The sequence below is a fragment of the Hipposideros armiger genome, unplaced genomic scaffold, assembly GCF_001890085.2.
Source record: "Hipposideros armiger isolate ML-2016 unplaced genomic scaffold, ASM189008v1 scaffold_197, whole genome shotgun sequence".
In the NCBI taxonomy this organism is placed as follows: domain Eukaryota; kingdom Metazoa; phylum Chordata; class Mammalia; order Chiroptera; family Hipposideridae; genus Hipposideros; species Hipposideros armiger.
The window spans coordinates 1,059,832-1,077,067 of NW_017731547.1; the positions used below are offsets into that span (position 1 = coordinate 1,059,832).

At 34.8% G+C, this 17,236-nt stretch overlaps 1 protein-coding gene across 1 annotated transcript in view; it reads right to left on the reverse strand.

Moving 5' to 3' along the window:
• Positions 1-17,236, reverse strand: part of LOC109388440 (dystrophin) — a 1,592,311-nt gene that overhangs the window by 1,059,107 nt on the left and 515,968 nt on the right. The window contains exons 3-4 of the mRNA XM_019653146.1: positions 13,974-14,066; positions 12,574-12,651 (exon numbers count right to left, since the gene is read on the reverse strand). Of these exons, the coding sequence (XP_019508691.1) occupies positions 12,574-12,651; positions 13,974-14,066 (171 nt within the window). The remainder of the gene's footprint in view (positions 1-12,573; positions 12,652-13,973; positions 14,067-17,236) is intronic.

Below are 17,236 nucleotides of genomic sequence, written 5' to 3' on the forward strand. Positions count from 1 at the left end.
AGATGACAGATAGATATAGATATATTTAAGATTCAAGATTCAACATATATATGTAATTATATTATGTAGCTATATTTAAGATTCAAGAATACTTAAGAAAAAGATTTAAAGCAAACCTGAAATGTGATAGTTTAGTGAAAGGAGATTACTAACCTGGACAAGTTTATATTATTTTTAAGTAGCAGTACAAGAAGAATACTAGAAGGATGAGTTCATCGAATATAAAATGATACACAGTGACTTTAGAATGCAGAATATTTGAAATAAAAATAATTGCAACAGCCAAATAATGAAAATGGAAGTTCTTAGGGCAGAACAGAAGAAATGAGGGGTGGGGGGAAATGGTAAATAAAAGCAAGGGAGTGACAATCCTATGATGTCTCTGATCAACTTCGGAGGAATAAAGCTCTGACAAATTTTGTCATGCTTTTTAAATTTTCAGTGGTGGCAGGAAGATGGATAAACTTTTCCAGTTTGGGTTTGTAAATCATTTAAGTATTTGCAGTTCTAACTTGGATGTTGTAGAAAGTTATATCTCATTCAATAGGGAACCATCATCTTTCCTATGAGTGATATTTGCCACTACTTGCCTTTTTAGACAACCACTGAGAAGGACATTCCACGGCTATCGGCACTAATGAAAACACATCCTATATCATTCCGCCAACTCATATTAGGTTAGGGCTTGAAGGTTCCTTACATTTGTTTCAAAGAATATGGCTCTTCCAGAAACTTCAGATTTCAAGATTTTATCCTAGGGAGTCACTTTTGTTCCTTAATATGCAGAATATAACCTGAGCTTTTTTTTTTTTAAAGTAGGGAAGGGGTGGAGATAATGGTAAACCAGCTTTTTAAACTTATCGATCTTGGTATGTGAGTTTAAATTCATAAAAAATGCTTCAAATTAAACTTATACAATAACTTCACATAGAACGACAAGATTACGAAAGGAACCATGAAATATCATCTTTCAAAGTTTGGGCCGATTTTCTTAGGCAGAATCTGAAGCAATAACTAACAGTTAGGGAAATACCATACGTTGGAATTTATTCTGACGATCCCTCCTGATACTTCCACCTTGCACATGTTCTTCTAGCTTCTATTTATTTGGTTCTTTCATACCCATACATTTCTTTCTCATAAATGGCTTATCACTGAGAATTTCCTTCCAACATTCTAGACAAACAGGATTTGCTTTTTAAATGTGCCTTTTATAAAACATCTGTCATCATGTAGTCAAGCTAAGGAGACTTCTCCATATTGAAGAGAAACTCCTCAAGTATTTATATAGTCCTTCCAAATAGAATGCATTTAAAAGATCACAAATGCAGGAAAAGCAAAGTAGTTTCACTGCCCTGCAGCATATGCTGTTATACTGTGTTTAAGATTAATTTAACATTTTAAGGCTTATGGGCATAAACCGTACCTATTATTTTTCCATTGAGAGATGCATGTACTAAATCTTTTATTATTTAATGATGAATGGTTCAATATATACAACTAAAGAATAGGCTGCATTGGCCATTTTGGACTTGGCTCTCTACTGGCAGGCTTTCTCTATTCCCTCTCAAATCTCCATATTCAAAGATTCTTTTTTATTTTATTCAAATATAGAAATTTACATTGGGATATACCTTTTATTATAAAAGCACATTTTGACCTAGAATACATCAAAAGACTTAGTTCTGGGTACTCCCTATGAAGATAATATCCCTACCTTCAGTGGTTAAGCGTTACGTATTTAGTCATTCATTAAATATTTTTTACCATTGGCCACATGCCACGTATGAAATATTGAGGACAGAGATTGACTAAAAAAATGGACTGTTTTATCCAACGGCTTAGATTAGTGAAATAAGTTAAATTTTCTCTATATTTTGAATGTGTTTATGATCATAATCATATATCACAAGGTAATTCTTTTTAATGGAACTTTTTCTTGTAATACTTGCTTATACACTGCCTCTTTGACAATAATGGTTTGAAGTAGTTAATTTTAAAAATCTATAATGGTAAGAAAATATAAACATTAAAGGGGTGAAAGAAAATAAAACAAATATATCAAAATGGAAGTGTTAATGCAAGTAGCCTTATTGAACATAAAATGCAGAATGAAACTTTTTGGGTAGGTATCTCTTATAAGAAAACTAAGCAAAATTTTGTAGGTGCAATATTATTACTAGAGGGTTTGAGAAAATGGACACTGTACTCAATAATAATTTCACACCATAGAATAAGATAAAAGATAAATACACTTTCAATATAACATTACTTAACTTGAATTTTTATAAATATAAACGTTTTTATAAATCTCTTACACCTGGCAATATAGAATGCCACTTTAGTGACAACAAGGACCTATATAGTAGCTATAAAGTAGTCACAGATTTCTAATATTGAGCCATATATACTGATTTCAAGAAAAAAACTGGGTAATAGCAACAAAGAAAAAATGTTAAGATACATGAATAACATTCATTTTAATTAGAAAAAAATTTTAGGGGTGGCTGGTTAGGTTAGGTGGTTAGAGCACAGGCTCATAACACCAGGGTTGCTGGTTTGATTCCCACACGGGCCAAGAAGCTGTGCCCTCCACGACTAGATTGAAGACAACTACTTGACTTGAAGCTGATGGGTCCTGGAAAAACATACTGTTCCCCAATAAAATTTCTTTAAAATATACATATTTTTTTAAAAAAGAAAAAAAAATTAAATTATAATACAATTTATAGCTATATTATTATAACTACCCCCAAAGATCTCCATTTTTAAGTTGAATATGCAAGGAAAAACATACTATTTTCCCTTGCTTCAAGAAAGGCACTGGGGAAGAGTGATAATTCACCTGATGAAATTATTTTAAATGAGAATCAACTCCATTTTAAGAGTAATAATGTCACATCACATCTCAATATGAATTTAAAGATTACAGAGATGCTTGTGTATATTTTTATATTCCATAGGAGAATATTTTGAAATAAGTACAACCATTTCTACTAGTACATTTCACAGATGATGAAGCGGAACCAAAGTCATGGAATCATTTGACAAATATCCTGCAGTTCATGAGTGACAGGGTTAAAAGGATAAACTTCTCCTGGATCCCTATAATGAATATATGTAAGGTGCAGACATATTACATGCCTATTGTGTGTTCTGAAAATTTAGTATAAGAAATAATAATTGTCTAACATAAACTGACTTAAATATTTGGAATGAATATCCGAACAGTGGATTTTATGAGTAATAAATGGAAGTAGTTTATATTCGGTCAAAGATATTATGTTCTGACATACTCCAAAATATATATTATATGGCTATTTAAGTTTCTGAATACTTAAAGAACACATAAAATACTAGTTAAAAGAACACTTTAGAATCCTCTTTAAGCTCATATGCCAGCAAGAGTGAATGCTGTATCATTTTTCATATCAGTGACATTTGACAACCATTCAATCTAATTCAGTGACAATTTTCAATGATGTGATTACATAAATATTTGAACACAGCTGACATTTGAATTTTCACCCTAGGCCTTTTAAATACTCACTTTGGATTTGTGGTTTAATAATGCATAACAATAATCTTATTTGCTTGGTGCGATCTCACATTATACATTGAAATTACTTGGCAGAAATTTGCTACTTTGTCATAGACAATTGATAAGCGTGGTGTACTGAACGTAATTATGAGATCTACAACTGTGTCAGCTAATATTAAATCATATGAAATCTGTAAAGTCCTGGTATATGCCCAGGATGTATTTTAACACTACGTTTTTTGTAAGAATCTTTAAAATAATGGTGGAGTGCATTCTGTAACTTCAAAAAGGCATTGAGTTCAGGTGATGGGCACACAATAGAGTATAAAGATGTTCACCTGAAACTTATATAATGTTATTATTAACCAATGTCACCCCAATAAATTTAATTTTAAAAAGGCATTGAGATTCATAAAGTATAATCATGGAAATCTTGGGATGGAAGAAGATGAAACAAACTGGGATTGGCCAATGAATAGAAAGACAGGTGATATAATGCATCTGGACAGCAGTTTAAAACACCACAGTCAGTTAAATCTCCCCACCAGATTTTTAATGGCTAAATTCCTTTACTAGTGAAAAAACTCAATCATTATTCACCTACACATAAAATAATTAAAAGTGCAAATCTCTAGTAGAGGAAGCTCATTGAATGGAACTTAGTTTTAGATCGAAGGGGGAGAAAATCTATCAATAAACAAGTTTAAATGACCCATTAATTATGGTTTCATTTGAGAGAAGGTGAGGTTAAAGGCCTGTAGAACTGAATTCAGAATGTCTGATGAAGGAGACTACTCACAAACAAGAGTGGAGAAAGGCAAGGAATGATAAAATAGCAGTATGAGAGATGGTTACATATTCTCTGTGATTTCCTCTTGCAACTTCAACGAATCACAAATATGTAAATGGCAGCTGTGGAGACTGTCAGGGCCAAGGACAGGCCACTCCAAGATATCCCACAATGGTTTATTAATTATTTTAAATTAAAGTTACTTAAGAAATTGCCTGTGCAAGAAGAAAACCCTGATCTCTGTCCCCCTTCATAGCAGGAGATAAATCTTCCACGTGACAGATGCCCTCCCTGCTTCTGAAGGCTGAAAGAACCTTATCACAATAGTTAAAAAAGTCCAGAGTGGAAAGCTTGTATGAACAAGGCTTGTAACTTACTACCCAAGCCCAAACTTTGTTTAGATTCCTCACTAACGACTACCCAAACCTGGCTTAGATTCCTTTCTAATAAGCACGAATTTTCTTTGTCCTGTCAATTTCTCACAAAAATATTGTTTTGTTTTGTTTTTAATGATTTTATTGGGGAACAGTGTGTTTTTCCAGGGTCCATCAGCTCCAAGTCAAGTAGTTGTTTCAATCTAGTTGTGGAGGGCACAGCTCAGTGGCCCATGTAGGGATCGAACCGGCAACCTTGGTGTTATGAGCACTGCGCTCTAACCAACTGAGCTAACCAGCTGCACCGTTTTTTGTTTTTTGTTTTGTCAAAAAGGCATAAAAAGGTGAAAATGTCCGGTTCGATCATTTCTTTGAGCCACATGTTATGATCTGAGCATCATATTGTGATTCTCCCGTGCACACATATTGAATTGTTTTTGTCTCCTGTTAATCTAGTCTTCTATCAATTTTATTATTTTACTATTAGTCCTACTATAAGAACTAAAGGATAGAGGGGGGACGTCCTCCCCCTCTCCAGCAATTCGTTTGACCATGACCTGGCATGTAGACAAGGATAACCATCCGGTAGAGTCATCCCCTCTGTCACAGAATTTTATACTTTTTTTTGTTTGCTTTTTGAAACCACGGCCAGCATTATTAAAACTGAGCTTTGCTTTCAGCAAATACTGTAATAAAGGTATCACTGCACCTAAAAGTACTTTCTTCTCAATAAGTGGTTTTTGAAAATAAATTATTGATAGCAGGGATAACTTCATGCTAAAACAGCGACCAGAGAGAATGCAAATGAGAACACAGAGCTAAGCTGTGAGTGGCATTTGAGTAAGGATAGCAGGTTAGAAGGCAGGACAGAGAAAGGAAACTGTAGCACAGGGGCAAATTGAGTTGCTGGTTTAGAACCAGGGAATGTGTTGCAACTACGCATTTACAGCAGAGGAGTAGGTCAAGGTGGAGTGGATCCTAGGAATGAAAAGAGAAGACAAAATGACCTTGACCTTAGATTTTGAAATTACCACAAAGTATCCTTTCAAAAGGAAGCTTCTAAGACCCTTTAACAGCAGGGAGAGCTTTTTTTAATTAAAAAAATTTTTGAGTGATTTTAAAAATTAGATTTGTGGATAGATTTGTAGAATTGGGACACTCCTTATGGTTTTCTAATAGCAATGATCAATTTCTTAAAAGTTTGAATAAACTTACCACTGGTTCCATTGGACTCAAAAGCCTTTGTGGGGGGTTTTGTTATGTTTCATTTCTTAAGTTGTCTTGGTTACTAATTAATATGTTGTACATTTCACTTTGTTAATTCTTGTAATTTATTATTTTAAATAGAATATATCCAATTTAATTGATTTTTTATAATCAACATATAGTTCAGTGTGATTCCATTTTTTGTTTCTATATCTCTGTGCTTATGTTTAATATGTTCCTACTATGTTTAAATTGCATATATTTGCTTTTTTCCCTCTTTTTCCTGATTCAATTTATAACAGATTATTTTATTTTATTACAAATAACTAGCTCTTAAACTTATACAGTGTTTCTTCCTTCTAACTTATTTATTTTTCATGTATCTTTTATTTCTCACATTCCTTAGAGCATTTTTTTTCCTTTTTGTAACATTTATGGTTGGAAGCTTGAATTCATTTATCTTTTTTTTAATGAAGATAAAAGCAAAGACAAAAATTAAACCTCTAGGGAAAACCTGGGCCATTTCTCAAGGGTTTGCCCATGGAATACTTTTTCCTACAAAAATGGTGGATTTCTTATACAACAAATTCTAATTTAAATTGAATTTTTAAAAGTATTCTTAATTTCTAGTTATTATTATCAAAGTATACACTTTAAAAGTTCTTTTTTTATGTATTTAATGATTTTTGCTGCAGCCTAATATATTACCCATTTTTATTTGTACATGTGGCAAGAACCTGTTTTATTTATCTTCTACTATGCCTTTAGGAAATTTGTATAGAAGGGCAGAAATTAGAAATTACTCTCTTTGTCTTCCTTTATTGGCTCTGGTGTTCCTCCGAAACATGGGAAGGAATGTGTTATCAGCTGGTTTCAAAATTAGGCAAAAACCACCTCCACACCCTGTCAGCAAATGGAAGAGACAGTATGATCTCAAAAGTAAATGGCTTCCTGGTACACCCAGCAAGGGTGGGCTCTCAACAATATTAGGGAACTCAGTGTAAAAATTTCCAAGTTCCCATTTGACCAAAAAGTACATAGAGATACCTGGAATACTAGTTATTCTCTGTTTGCTTCCCCTCCCAAGTTCTTCATCCCTTCTTTGTATGAGATGACCCATCTAGTAGGAGATGACTCCTTCACTTGGGATCTCTTACTCTCTGGTTTCTGGTTGGGTTCAACCAATGAGAAGCACTGGCAGAACAATAGATGATTGGATAGAGAGACTAAGGTATGGATCTCTCCCACCTCCCCTAGCGGACCATGATTTGAGAGTATTTGTATTACTTAGATACCTCCAGTCACAATTGCTGCCCCTCCCACAAGATTAGAGCTTTTGTCAGTTTAAGATATCAGCTCCCTCTCCCCTTGTCTCTTTAGGTTTAACAGTAGTAAAGTCTGTTAACTCATGCTGGTCCCTGGGTGCTTCACCATTTATTGTTAGTCCCTTCAATTCTGCCTACATTTCTGTATATATTCCTTTCATTACAATCTCTTCAATTTTGTCCTTGCATAAGCCATCTGTTTCATACCTGGACTGTTAATGAAACACTTGGCTTCACAAGACACTTGGGCTTGGATGGTGACTATATCGGTGGATACTTTCATGGATTAAATATGAATGGCTTTATCCCTGCCTGAAAGGCATCACATAGATCTACTGATTTCTGGCCAGTCCCTAGGGATAGGGAAAACATTCCTACTGATGACAAAGTTAGAATTTTCTGAATGCCTGTTTGAGAGCTCAGATTTAGATTTGGTTCATTTAAATTAAATCATAAATGCTTTTCTTGCAAATCCAACTTTATGGGGGAGGGGGTTTATACATAATACACATATTTTATAGAATCATCTATTCATTGGAGAGTCAAGAGGTAGGAAATCACTATCAAATCTACAATTGATTTATTTTATTCTTGTTCTCTATTTCTTTTGTTGTTGTTTCTAATGTGTTGTAATCTGACAATGGCAAATTAAAGGCTCCGAATAAAAAGATATTTCCATCTATCTTTCCTTGTGGTTTTCGTAATATTTCTATTATTCAGTAAGTTGTCTTGTGTTTCATTTATTGATTATAACTGTTGGATAAAAATGGCATGTTTTTAAAATACTTTTCTTATGTTTCTTTCCTATTAATATTTCTATCTCTGATTTTTAAACGAATTTATTTCATTGCCCATTTAATTTACAATAACCCTTTTACTTTTAATCGTTGTCGTGTCATTCAGAACTAAGTTCAAACCCTAACTATGGCTTCCCATGTTTTCCCCTTCCCAGCCCCACCTGGCTACCTCTCTGATCCCCTTCTCTACATTTTTTTCCACACTCAGTCCTATCTACCTACTGAGTCCTGCTTCCCAATGTTTTTTTTTCTTCTCAAGTTCTGTCTATCCCTTTGCCTGCACCATTTTTCTATAGATAATCCCATATCTCACTCCCTCACTTCCTTCCAGTCTCTACCCATGTGACAATTTAACCAAGAAGTATTCCCACACCTCCTATTCTGTTTCTTCTTCATTCACTTAGCTATCACTATATACACTTTAGTATTAATATATGTTTAATGTCCCCTGGCATGTGACTGTAAACTCCATGACATAAAAGGTTGTGTTTGTTCTTATCACTGCAGTTTTCCACTACCGAGAATATAACCTAACACATAGTAGACGCTCAATAAATAATATGCTGTATGTAAATACACTAACGCTATTCTGTTTAAGGTATGATTATGCAAAATCTCTAGTCGACACCTCCCATTGTTCATTCTAATTTGAGAATTTGTGATTTTTTTTAAAGGAAATTTAAAATAGTCCTATCTACTATTTATTGAATATGTTGGTTTATTTATAGCCTGCCCCAGGCTCATTTATTCATCTGAGCTAGAATACCCAATCCCATCTTTAGGAAAAAATCCTGCTCTTGAACATTCTCTTTGATTTAATCACGTGTTTGTTTTTTATGGTAATAATCAGAGACTAATAAGCATGTCCCTTGGAATAGTTTCCATTTCTTTTGTACTTTCTTTCACTACAAAATACTTGAGAAGAATAAAGTGATAATAAATTTACCTTTGAACACTTATATTCTGTGTCTTTTGGCCTGAGGCTAATTCAGGTAAAGGTTATCTCACTCTCGGTTTTGGCTTCCACTTGAAAATGTTTTATTTGCAATTCTGTCCTTTAACACAGACACTTCAGTTTTCCGCTATTCCGCTTTAAGGCCCTGGCTCAAATGGGAGCATTGTGGAAATCTACTCTTGAAGGGCTCCTTCTCAAATTTAAAGCCTCATTTTGGGGGCTTTGCTAACACAATGGAAGGTTCTCAAGGTTTTCTGTAACAGGTAAGAAATATGATCTTCTGAGAAAATATCCATAAATTGCATTAGTCATATTCTAATTTTATATATTCACCTATCACATTTCGTTGAGCAATTTCATGAGAAAATACAGGGTGGTCTATAGTCAGATTGAGAAATCGGCCATTGTTTGGTGCTTCAGAGGTAGTAAGGTCAGGTTTGCTTTCATTTCATAGGTTCCTCTTTTTTTAACTTTTTAAAAAAATTGAAATATAACATACATACAGAAAATTGTACTTGAGCGTACAGCTTGATGAACTTTCTCAAAGCAAATATTCTGTGTAACAACCACCAGGACCAACCATGAAATATTTTCAACACCTTAGAAGATTCACTTACGCATTTTACTGCTTCATTCCTTCCAAAATGTAACTACCCTTCTGACTTTTAAACCCATGAAACCATTTTGCCTGTTTTGAAATTTAATTAAAAGAAATCATGTAACAGTGACCCTATACCTTCTATTATTTTTTAAAAAAAATTTTATTGGGGAAAAGCCATGGTCATTGGCTACACATTGCTTTCATGCTACAATGGCATAGTTGACTCTTTTAAGGAGAGCACAGCTCACAGTGGCCCATGGAGGGATCGAACCGGCAACCTTGGTGTTATCGGCACCATGCTCTAACCAACTGAGCTAACTGGTCATCCCAAGCCTTTCTAATTTCAGCCAGTTTTCTAAGTTCATATTAGCATCTCATTACAGTTTTAATCTAAATTTTCCCAATTATTTCTGAGGTTCAACACTTTTATATTATTCTTGGACTTTTGCACATCCTCTTTTGTGAAGTTCCTGTTCAAGTTTTTGGCCCACTTTTTTCTATTCGTTTTCTCATTCTGTTAAACTTACAATTAAAAAACACTATAAGGGAAAATCATAGGGGAGATCTCAAATGTTCAATAATATAGATTTAACTCAATGTTGATTATATTTCAAACAGGATTTATGTGGTAATCAAAAAGATGAATATGAAAATACAAAGAATCAATACAACCAAGAAAATACTGAACAAGAAGAAAGTGGGAGAACCTAGTTCACCAGATATTAGGATGTATTATAAAACTACAGTAATTTACATGGCATGATTTTTGTGCAAGTACAGACAAATATTGGGTTGTCAGAAAAGTCATGACATATTTTTTCTATGTTTTTCATTGCAAAAATGCGTCATGACTTTTTCAACAACCCAATAGAACAATGGAAGTGAGCTGAAGTGCAGAAATAAAACCATGTATGTATCGACAAAATTTTATGACACACCTGGTATTGGACAGCAATGGGTAAGCAACATTGTTTTTAATAAACGGTGTTGTGTCAATTAGATTCCAAATGAAAAAAGAACCTGAATGTTAACCCATTCCTCACACTGAATTCAATAATCAATTCCACATGAAATATAGATCCAAATTCAAATGGTAAAATAATGAAGCTTATTTAGATAACAACAAAAAATAACATAATGACTTTGGGAAGGCAAATATTTTCACACAAAATTATAAAGTGAGCATTTATGAAAATGAACTTCATCAAAATGAAGAACTTATCTTTATCAAAAGACACCACTGAATAATAATGTAATCAACAGGGACAGAAAATATATTGGCAATACATAAAGGACTCATATCCAGAACATATGAACAACTTTTAATTTTGATGAAGTTCAAGTTAACTTTTTTCTTTTTGAATCATGGCTTTGATTTCACATCTAAGAAATATTTGGTTGTCTCAAAGATACAGAGATTTTATTTTATGCTTTCTCTGTTTTGTCGTCAGGATTTCTATTGGTCCTATATTCAAAACTGTGAAATGAATAATTATAACATAGAGAGGAAACCCACAAATTCATAATCAAAAATTAGTACATGAAAAATCCAAAGCTCTTATCCAACAAAATCCATGGCTACATTAATCTACTATTTTATAGGAGATCCAATATCCTGTTTTTTTAATATGACATTTTCTTGGTGGGTAGAGATCAACTATCAAATAGATTGAATCTAATAATTCTTTGAATTTTCTGCTGTTTTCCTTGATTATATATTTTATAATAGAATATAGGGAATTGATACCTAAAAAAGACATTTTATTTGTGTGAACTCTCAATATCTTTAAACAGTTTTCTTAATTTATATGAAATTGATCTTTCAAAAGATTCAATCAGGCTAACAATGAGGCAAGCATTCTATAGAGCATGTAATTCTGCCTGCAGAAAATTTGAAAATGTAGTTAATCACTTCAGGAAATAATACAAATATATAATATTTCTGTAATTTCCATAGGTTAATTATGACAATTAACCCTACATTCAGAAAATCAACCAAATGCTGCATGGCCTTCCCTTCCATTTCCTACATGACGTCATCTCTGTACCAGATGAACTGAGCAGCATTTGAGGGAATATACATCATTACTTATCTATCACTGACTGGTTATTTCAAGAGTATATGATCAATTTATTTGAATTTATCCTAGAAAGAGAGATGTAGTTAGGAAACTACTAAAAGTGTCTGGTAAATGGATTGGTGGATTAGAAACACTGTGGGAAGTTAATGAGAAAGGAGAGCTGCCTCCAATGCCATGACAGAGGGGAAGAATCTCAGTATCACTCTGAGAAGACAAGAACTCCTTTAATCTCCACACTTACTTAGGTATGATTGTTGACCTTTTGTAATACCACACATATATTTTTATCTAAACTTTAAATCAAACATAGGAATGGAAAACAAATTTGCAGTTCTTATTGTGAGTTGAAATAGTGGTTTTTCTGTGTAACTTTCATACTTGGATGTGGTGTCTAATAAATGTTGGTTGAATTCAAACAAACTATCATTATCCTGTTGCAACACACTTTATACATAATAAAATATATATATAATATATATATAATATATATATGTAATATATATATAATATATATATATATATAAATATATATATATATATATATATATATATTCAGCCTAGTAAAAGCCATTTGTTGCACAGAACACTGCTAAAAAGGAACTGAGTTCAGAATTTGTCCACCAAACGTAACTTCATTGAGTACAATCAGGAAGCAACATGGCGTTGCCCATCAAGTCTCGGCCACACCTTTCTCTACCCCCTGTGGCTGCATGCATTGACTTCCTGAATCACATTAGCTATAAGCAGACACACATGAACTAGAACATGTGCTCTTAATAATAACTGCTTTGATTTATAAGAGAACTTGAGGTGCTTTTCTCTGCATTTGTGGCCAAAGGCCTCACTCAGACATTAAGCCTGCTGTCCCCATGGTATGCAGACTCTGTCCAGGGCTCCACTTACATTATTTTTCTGCAAGACCCTCAGTGCCTTGTTGACATTGTTCAGGGCATGAACTCTTGTGGATCCTTTTTCTTTTGGCTGAAAACAAAATGAGAACAATGTTTACTGCCCAGAAGACAGACTGACAATGGACTACAAATGGAACAATTTATACATTTCACTTCTAAGTTTGAATATCTTAAATGAACACAAACTGTGAGGCATTAATATAATGAATTTAAGTGCTTTGGGCTAATTGTCCTTGTCACAGGACTTTCATAGCATGAATTGGACACTCCTCAAGAAAAATGATAGCATTTTTGTGTTCTTTACAAAAGCTATTTTGGTTATGATCTCTCCATTCTGTGGCCCCATAGGGGTTACTGCATGACCAGAGAGAGGAACATCAGCGTGCACAAGGACATTTGCTAATAAAATAGATAAGTGAGTTAATTTCTCGACTTTTTAGGAAAGTTTCAAAGAGATTTGGGCCTAGCAAAATTATATAATGCCAAATAGGGTAAAATGAAACAATTTCTGTGAATATTATCTTAATTTTCTTCATCACTGAAGCTCAGACCTCAATCACCTTTGATGTTCTAACCCTCACAATCACAAAAGTCATATCCTGTCCTTTAATTTTTAAAATAACATCTGCATAATTCATTACAATATAGGGCTTAATTAGTTCATTCAGTTGTAGAGTTGGGTTGTTTTTTGGGTTTTTTTAGCTGACACATCTTGCCACCTGTTGGCAGCTCAGTGGCAGCTCAGCTCGGGCCGGGAATTGAACCGACGGCCCTGTTGGTTAGAGCTCGCACTCTTGAGTGAGCTCTTAACCAACTGAGCTACTTGGCCAGCCCCAGTTGGAGAGCTTTATTTAGAAAGTCTACTATTATGATGCCTGCTGCATTTCCTCCCAAAATGACATCTACCCTCTTAATCAATTTTTAAGTGCATAATAAGATACTACTAACTACAGGCACAATGTTTTAGAGTCAGTCTCTGGAATTTACTCATCTTGCATAACCAAAATTTTATATGAACAGCAACTCCCATTTTCATATCTCATATTAAATGTTCTTAGCACAATAAAAAATAAATTAAATGTAAAAGGTTATGCATAAAAGCCTTTATAAAAATACATTCAATAACAAAGATACCAAATATTGAAAGCAAATATCTATTAATAATCATAAATTATATACTGAACATTTTCACCTTCTTCCTCTGCATGATGCCAAAATGAAAATAATACTGTGAGGCTGTTTCATTCAGGAATAGGTCCTATATTGCCAGTTACATCAGTAATTGGTAAATTAGTGAATTTTATTAAGATCTCATAATACTATGCTGAGTCTGTTCCTGGTGTGAAATTCTCCTAAGGTTAATGTGAACTTCCTTGTAAATAAGTCACGTACCAGTTTTTGCCCTGTCAGGCCTTCGAGAAGGTCTAGGAGGCGTCTCCCATCCTGCAGGTCACTGAAGAGGTTCTCTATGTGCTGCTTCCCAAACTGAAATATGAAATATACCCAATTAAACAAATCAGTGATCCATTTCCATGATTATGCCTTTGGAAATTTAAAGCTATGTTTAAGAATATTTAATGTATCTAATTCTTTTTATCTGCCCTAGGTGATGGATAAAAATAATTTCCAAGTAAAAAACAAAACAACAATATACAATCCTTACTATGTCAAATCTATTAAATTTTTTAAATAACAAGGGTTGGATTTCTGTAGCTTAATTGAGCAATGTTTTTCAATGATGATTCTATGAAGGAGAGAAAAAATGTTAAAAATATCAGGCAACTGGGCTGCCGGCTGAGTGGCTCAGTTGGTTAAGAGCTCACTCAAGAGTGCGAGCTCTGAGCAACTAGCAGTTCGATTCCCGGCCCGAGCTGAGCTGCCGCTGAGCTGACAACAGGTGGCAGGATGGCTCAGCTAAAAAAATAAAAAATTAAAAAAATATCAGGCAATTGGTGATGGGGAAAGTAACTACAGAAAGAAACAAAGACATTATACAATTTGTCCTGGATAAGTGCATGAAATTTCACCGTTTTGTGTACTTGGAAAGATAATACATAATCATAGAGGGTTCACCATCTTTCACCCATAAAACAAGTTTTCTCTGCACATATATAATATTTTGCATGCTGCCTCAGAATGACACATTCTCATATTAGATGGCTCAAATTTTAGAAAGATCTGATATATATTGAGTTGAAATTGGCCAGTAAAAGCTTTTCATCTTTTTTCTTCAGTTCTTTACTTGGGAATTATACTAAGAAAAAAATACCACTAATAACATGTAATATTTTTGAAGTAACTACTCATGAGAAACACTCTGCTAAATGAGCAGATCTTATAATCATTGTGACATTTCTGTGAAGTTACCATTAATATACTCATCTTACAAATGAGACAAAGAGATAAAACATGTTGCCCTTTGTCACAAAACTAGAAGGTGATCAAGCCAAGAATCTGATGCAGATCTGTCTAACTCTTGGGGTGCTTGTGTTTTCTATTTTATCTTACTGCTTCCTTAGCCTTTTCCTCCTTCCATCTGATTATCTTTCAAATATTTTATTTATTCTGCCATGCCTCCAAATATTTCTTTCTCTGGTTTAAAACCTACGATCCCGTCATATGAAATCATTCAGAGCTCTTCCATCACCCATGTTATCTAGAAAGCCTTAAGTTTTCAGTGACAGATATTTACTGAGCACCAATAAACCTGAGCTTGGTGCTAGGGCACAAGCAAGTAAATCAGACAGACATGACCCCAACCCTTGTGGAACTTCAAGTGCAGCAGGGAAAAGAAATAATACTAAAAGGTAATACTACACAGAAGCAGTCAAATGGACCCTGGAGCACATAACTGTGGCGACTCCCATAGTCTGAGGATCAGGAAATACTTTCCCCACAATATCAGGTGATGGGTCTAACATTAGCCTTTGAGGGATTGGGCTCTTCTCATCCACTCCTTCAATCTCATAGAAACATTGAATCTCACACAGGTCAGGAAAATCAAGAAGAGCCCTGGTTTTCAGGCAAAAGACATTCCTGAAGCTTCTAAGATTGAAGACATAGGATTTGGGCTCTCCCTACAGCCATGATAAGTCCAGTCAATGTCTAAAAGGTATTTCAATTAATGAGAACACTGACCTCAGCAAAAAAATCCACCAGCTCCTTTCTGTTCAACTTTGGGAATCAAGCCACATATGTGCTTTGACAAAGAAAACTACAAGGTAGTCTTGAAATTCTACTCAAATAGTTCTGCTTAGAACTCCATAGCAGGGCCGGTCAAGTGGCACATTGGTTAGGAGCTGGCTTGGGATGCCAACTCTGAGCAGCAGGGCCCCAGTTCGGATCCCACATGAGGGCCAGTGACACTGCACCCTCTACAGCTAAGATGGTGAACAACAGCTCAACCTGGAGCTGGGCTGCTGTGAGTCTCCGGTGATGGCATAGGCTGGAGCCCCTGCTGCAGTGGGCTGCCATAAGCTACTGTGTGTGGCCGGCAGCCAGTGTGAGCTGCCATGAGCCACCGTGAGCGGCCGTCCAGAGGCCGGCAATCGAACTGCCTCACCCGGGAAGAGCACAATGATAATACCAACATGGGCCAGTAAAGTGACGTCCTCCAAAACTAGACTGAAGAACAAAAGGACAGCAACTTGTCTGTCCCCCTTCCCGGATTCCCCAGCGCTGTTCCCCTCCCCCAATTCCCCAATAAAATCTTTTAAAAAAACAAAAACAAGGGCCAGCTGAGTGGCTCAGTTGGTTAGGAGCTTGCTCAAGAGTTTGAGTTCTGAGCAACAGCGGTTCCAGTCCAGCCCGAGCTGAGCAGCCGCTGAGCTGCCAACAGGTAGCAGGATGGCTCAGCTAAAAAAAAAACAAACAAAAAACTCCACAGCAAAAAGAAAACAACAGAAAACACTAACATGCTGGAATTTTTTTTAAAGCACCTTTACTACCCATAATGTACAAGTAAATCTTAAAACAACAATACCATTTTCATGAAACTTTAAGGAAAGTTTTCTACTAATGAGTAAAGAAAATGAATGTGTGCTTTATGATAATTCTGTCAAGCATCTCATACATAACCTGGAATAACTTGCCATTTGGGAGTAATATTAAAGTTTTATTTCCTAATTGGTTGAAGCTCTACAATGCCTTGAAAATGCTGTTTTGCTTTTTTTATTTTTTCAAGAGCAAAATTTTACAGATGCTTTTGAGAAGTGTGTGGCTTCGAAACTTATTGACAAAAAGAATATTGCACACTGAAATGTGTCAAGTTTTGAAGAAAATAAAATATAAGTAGCTGACAGAGATACTTTTTCTTATTAAAATATAGATCTAGATAGCTAGATAGATAGATAAATGATAGATACAATAGATAGGTAGATGATAGACAGGTAGACAGATAGATAGATAGACAGACAGATAGATAGATAGAAAATGTGGGTGGCAAAATGTTCATTGAAGAAGAGCAGAGACAGGGAAAGAGGTAAACCTTCAAGTACAAGATAAAGCGTGAGCCCCAAGGCCATAGGGATTATCAAGCATCCAAGACACGAAGACCAGAAAGCTTATGCTTTGGGGAAAGGAGCCTAGGAAAAGGTCAATAAAGCAAACAGGATCTTGCTTTGATCCAAACTTATACACACAGACTGGTATTTTAT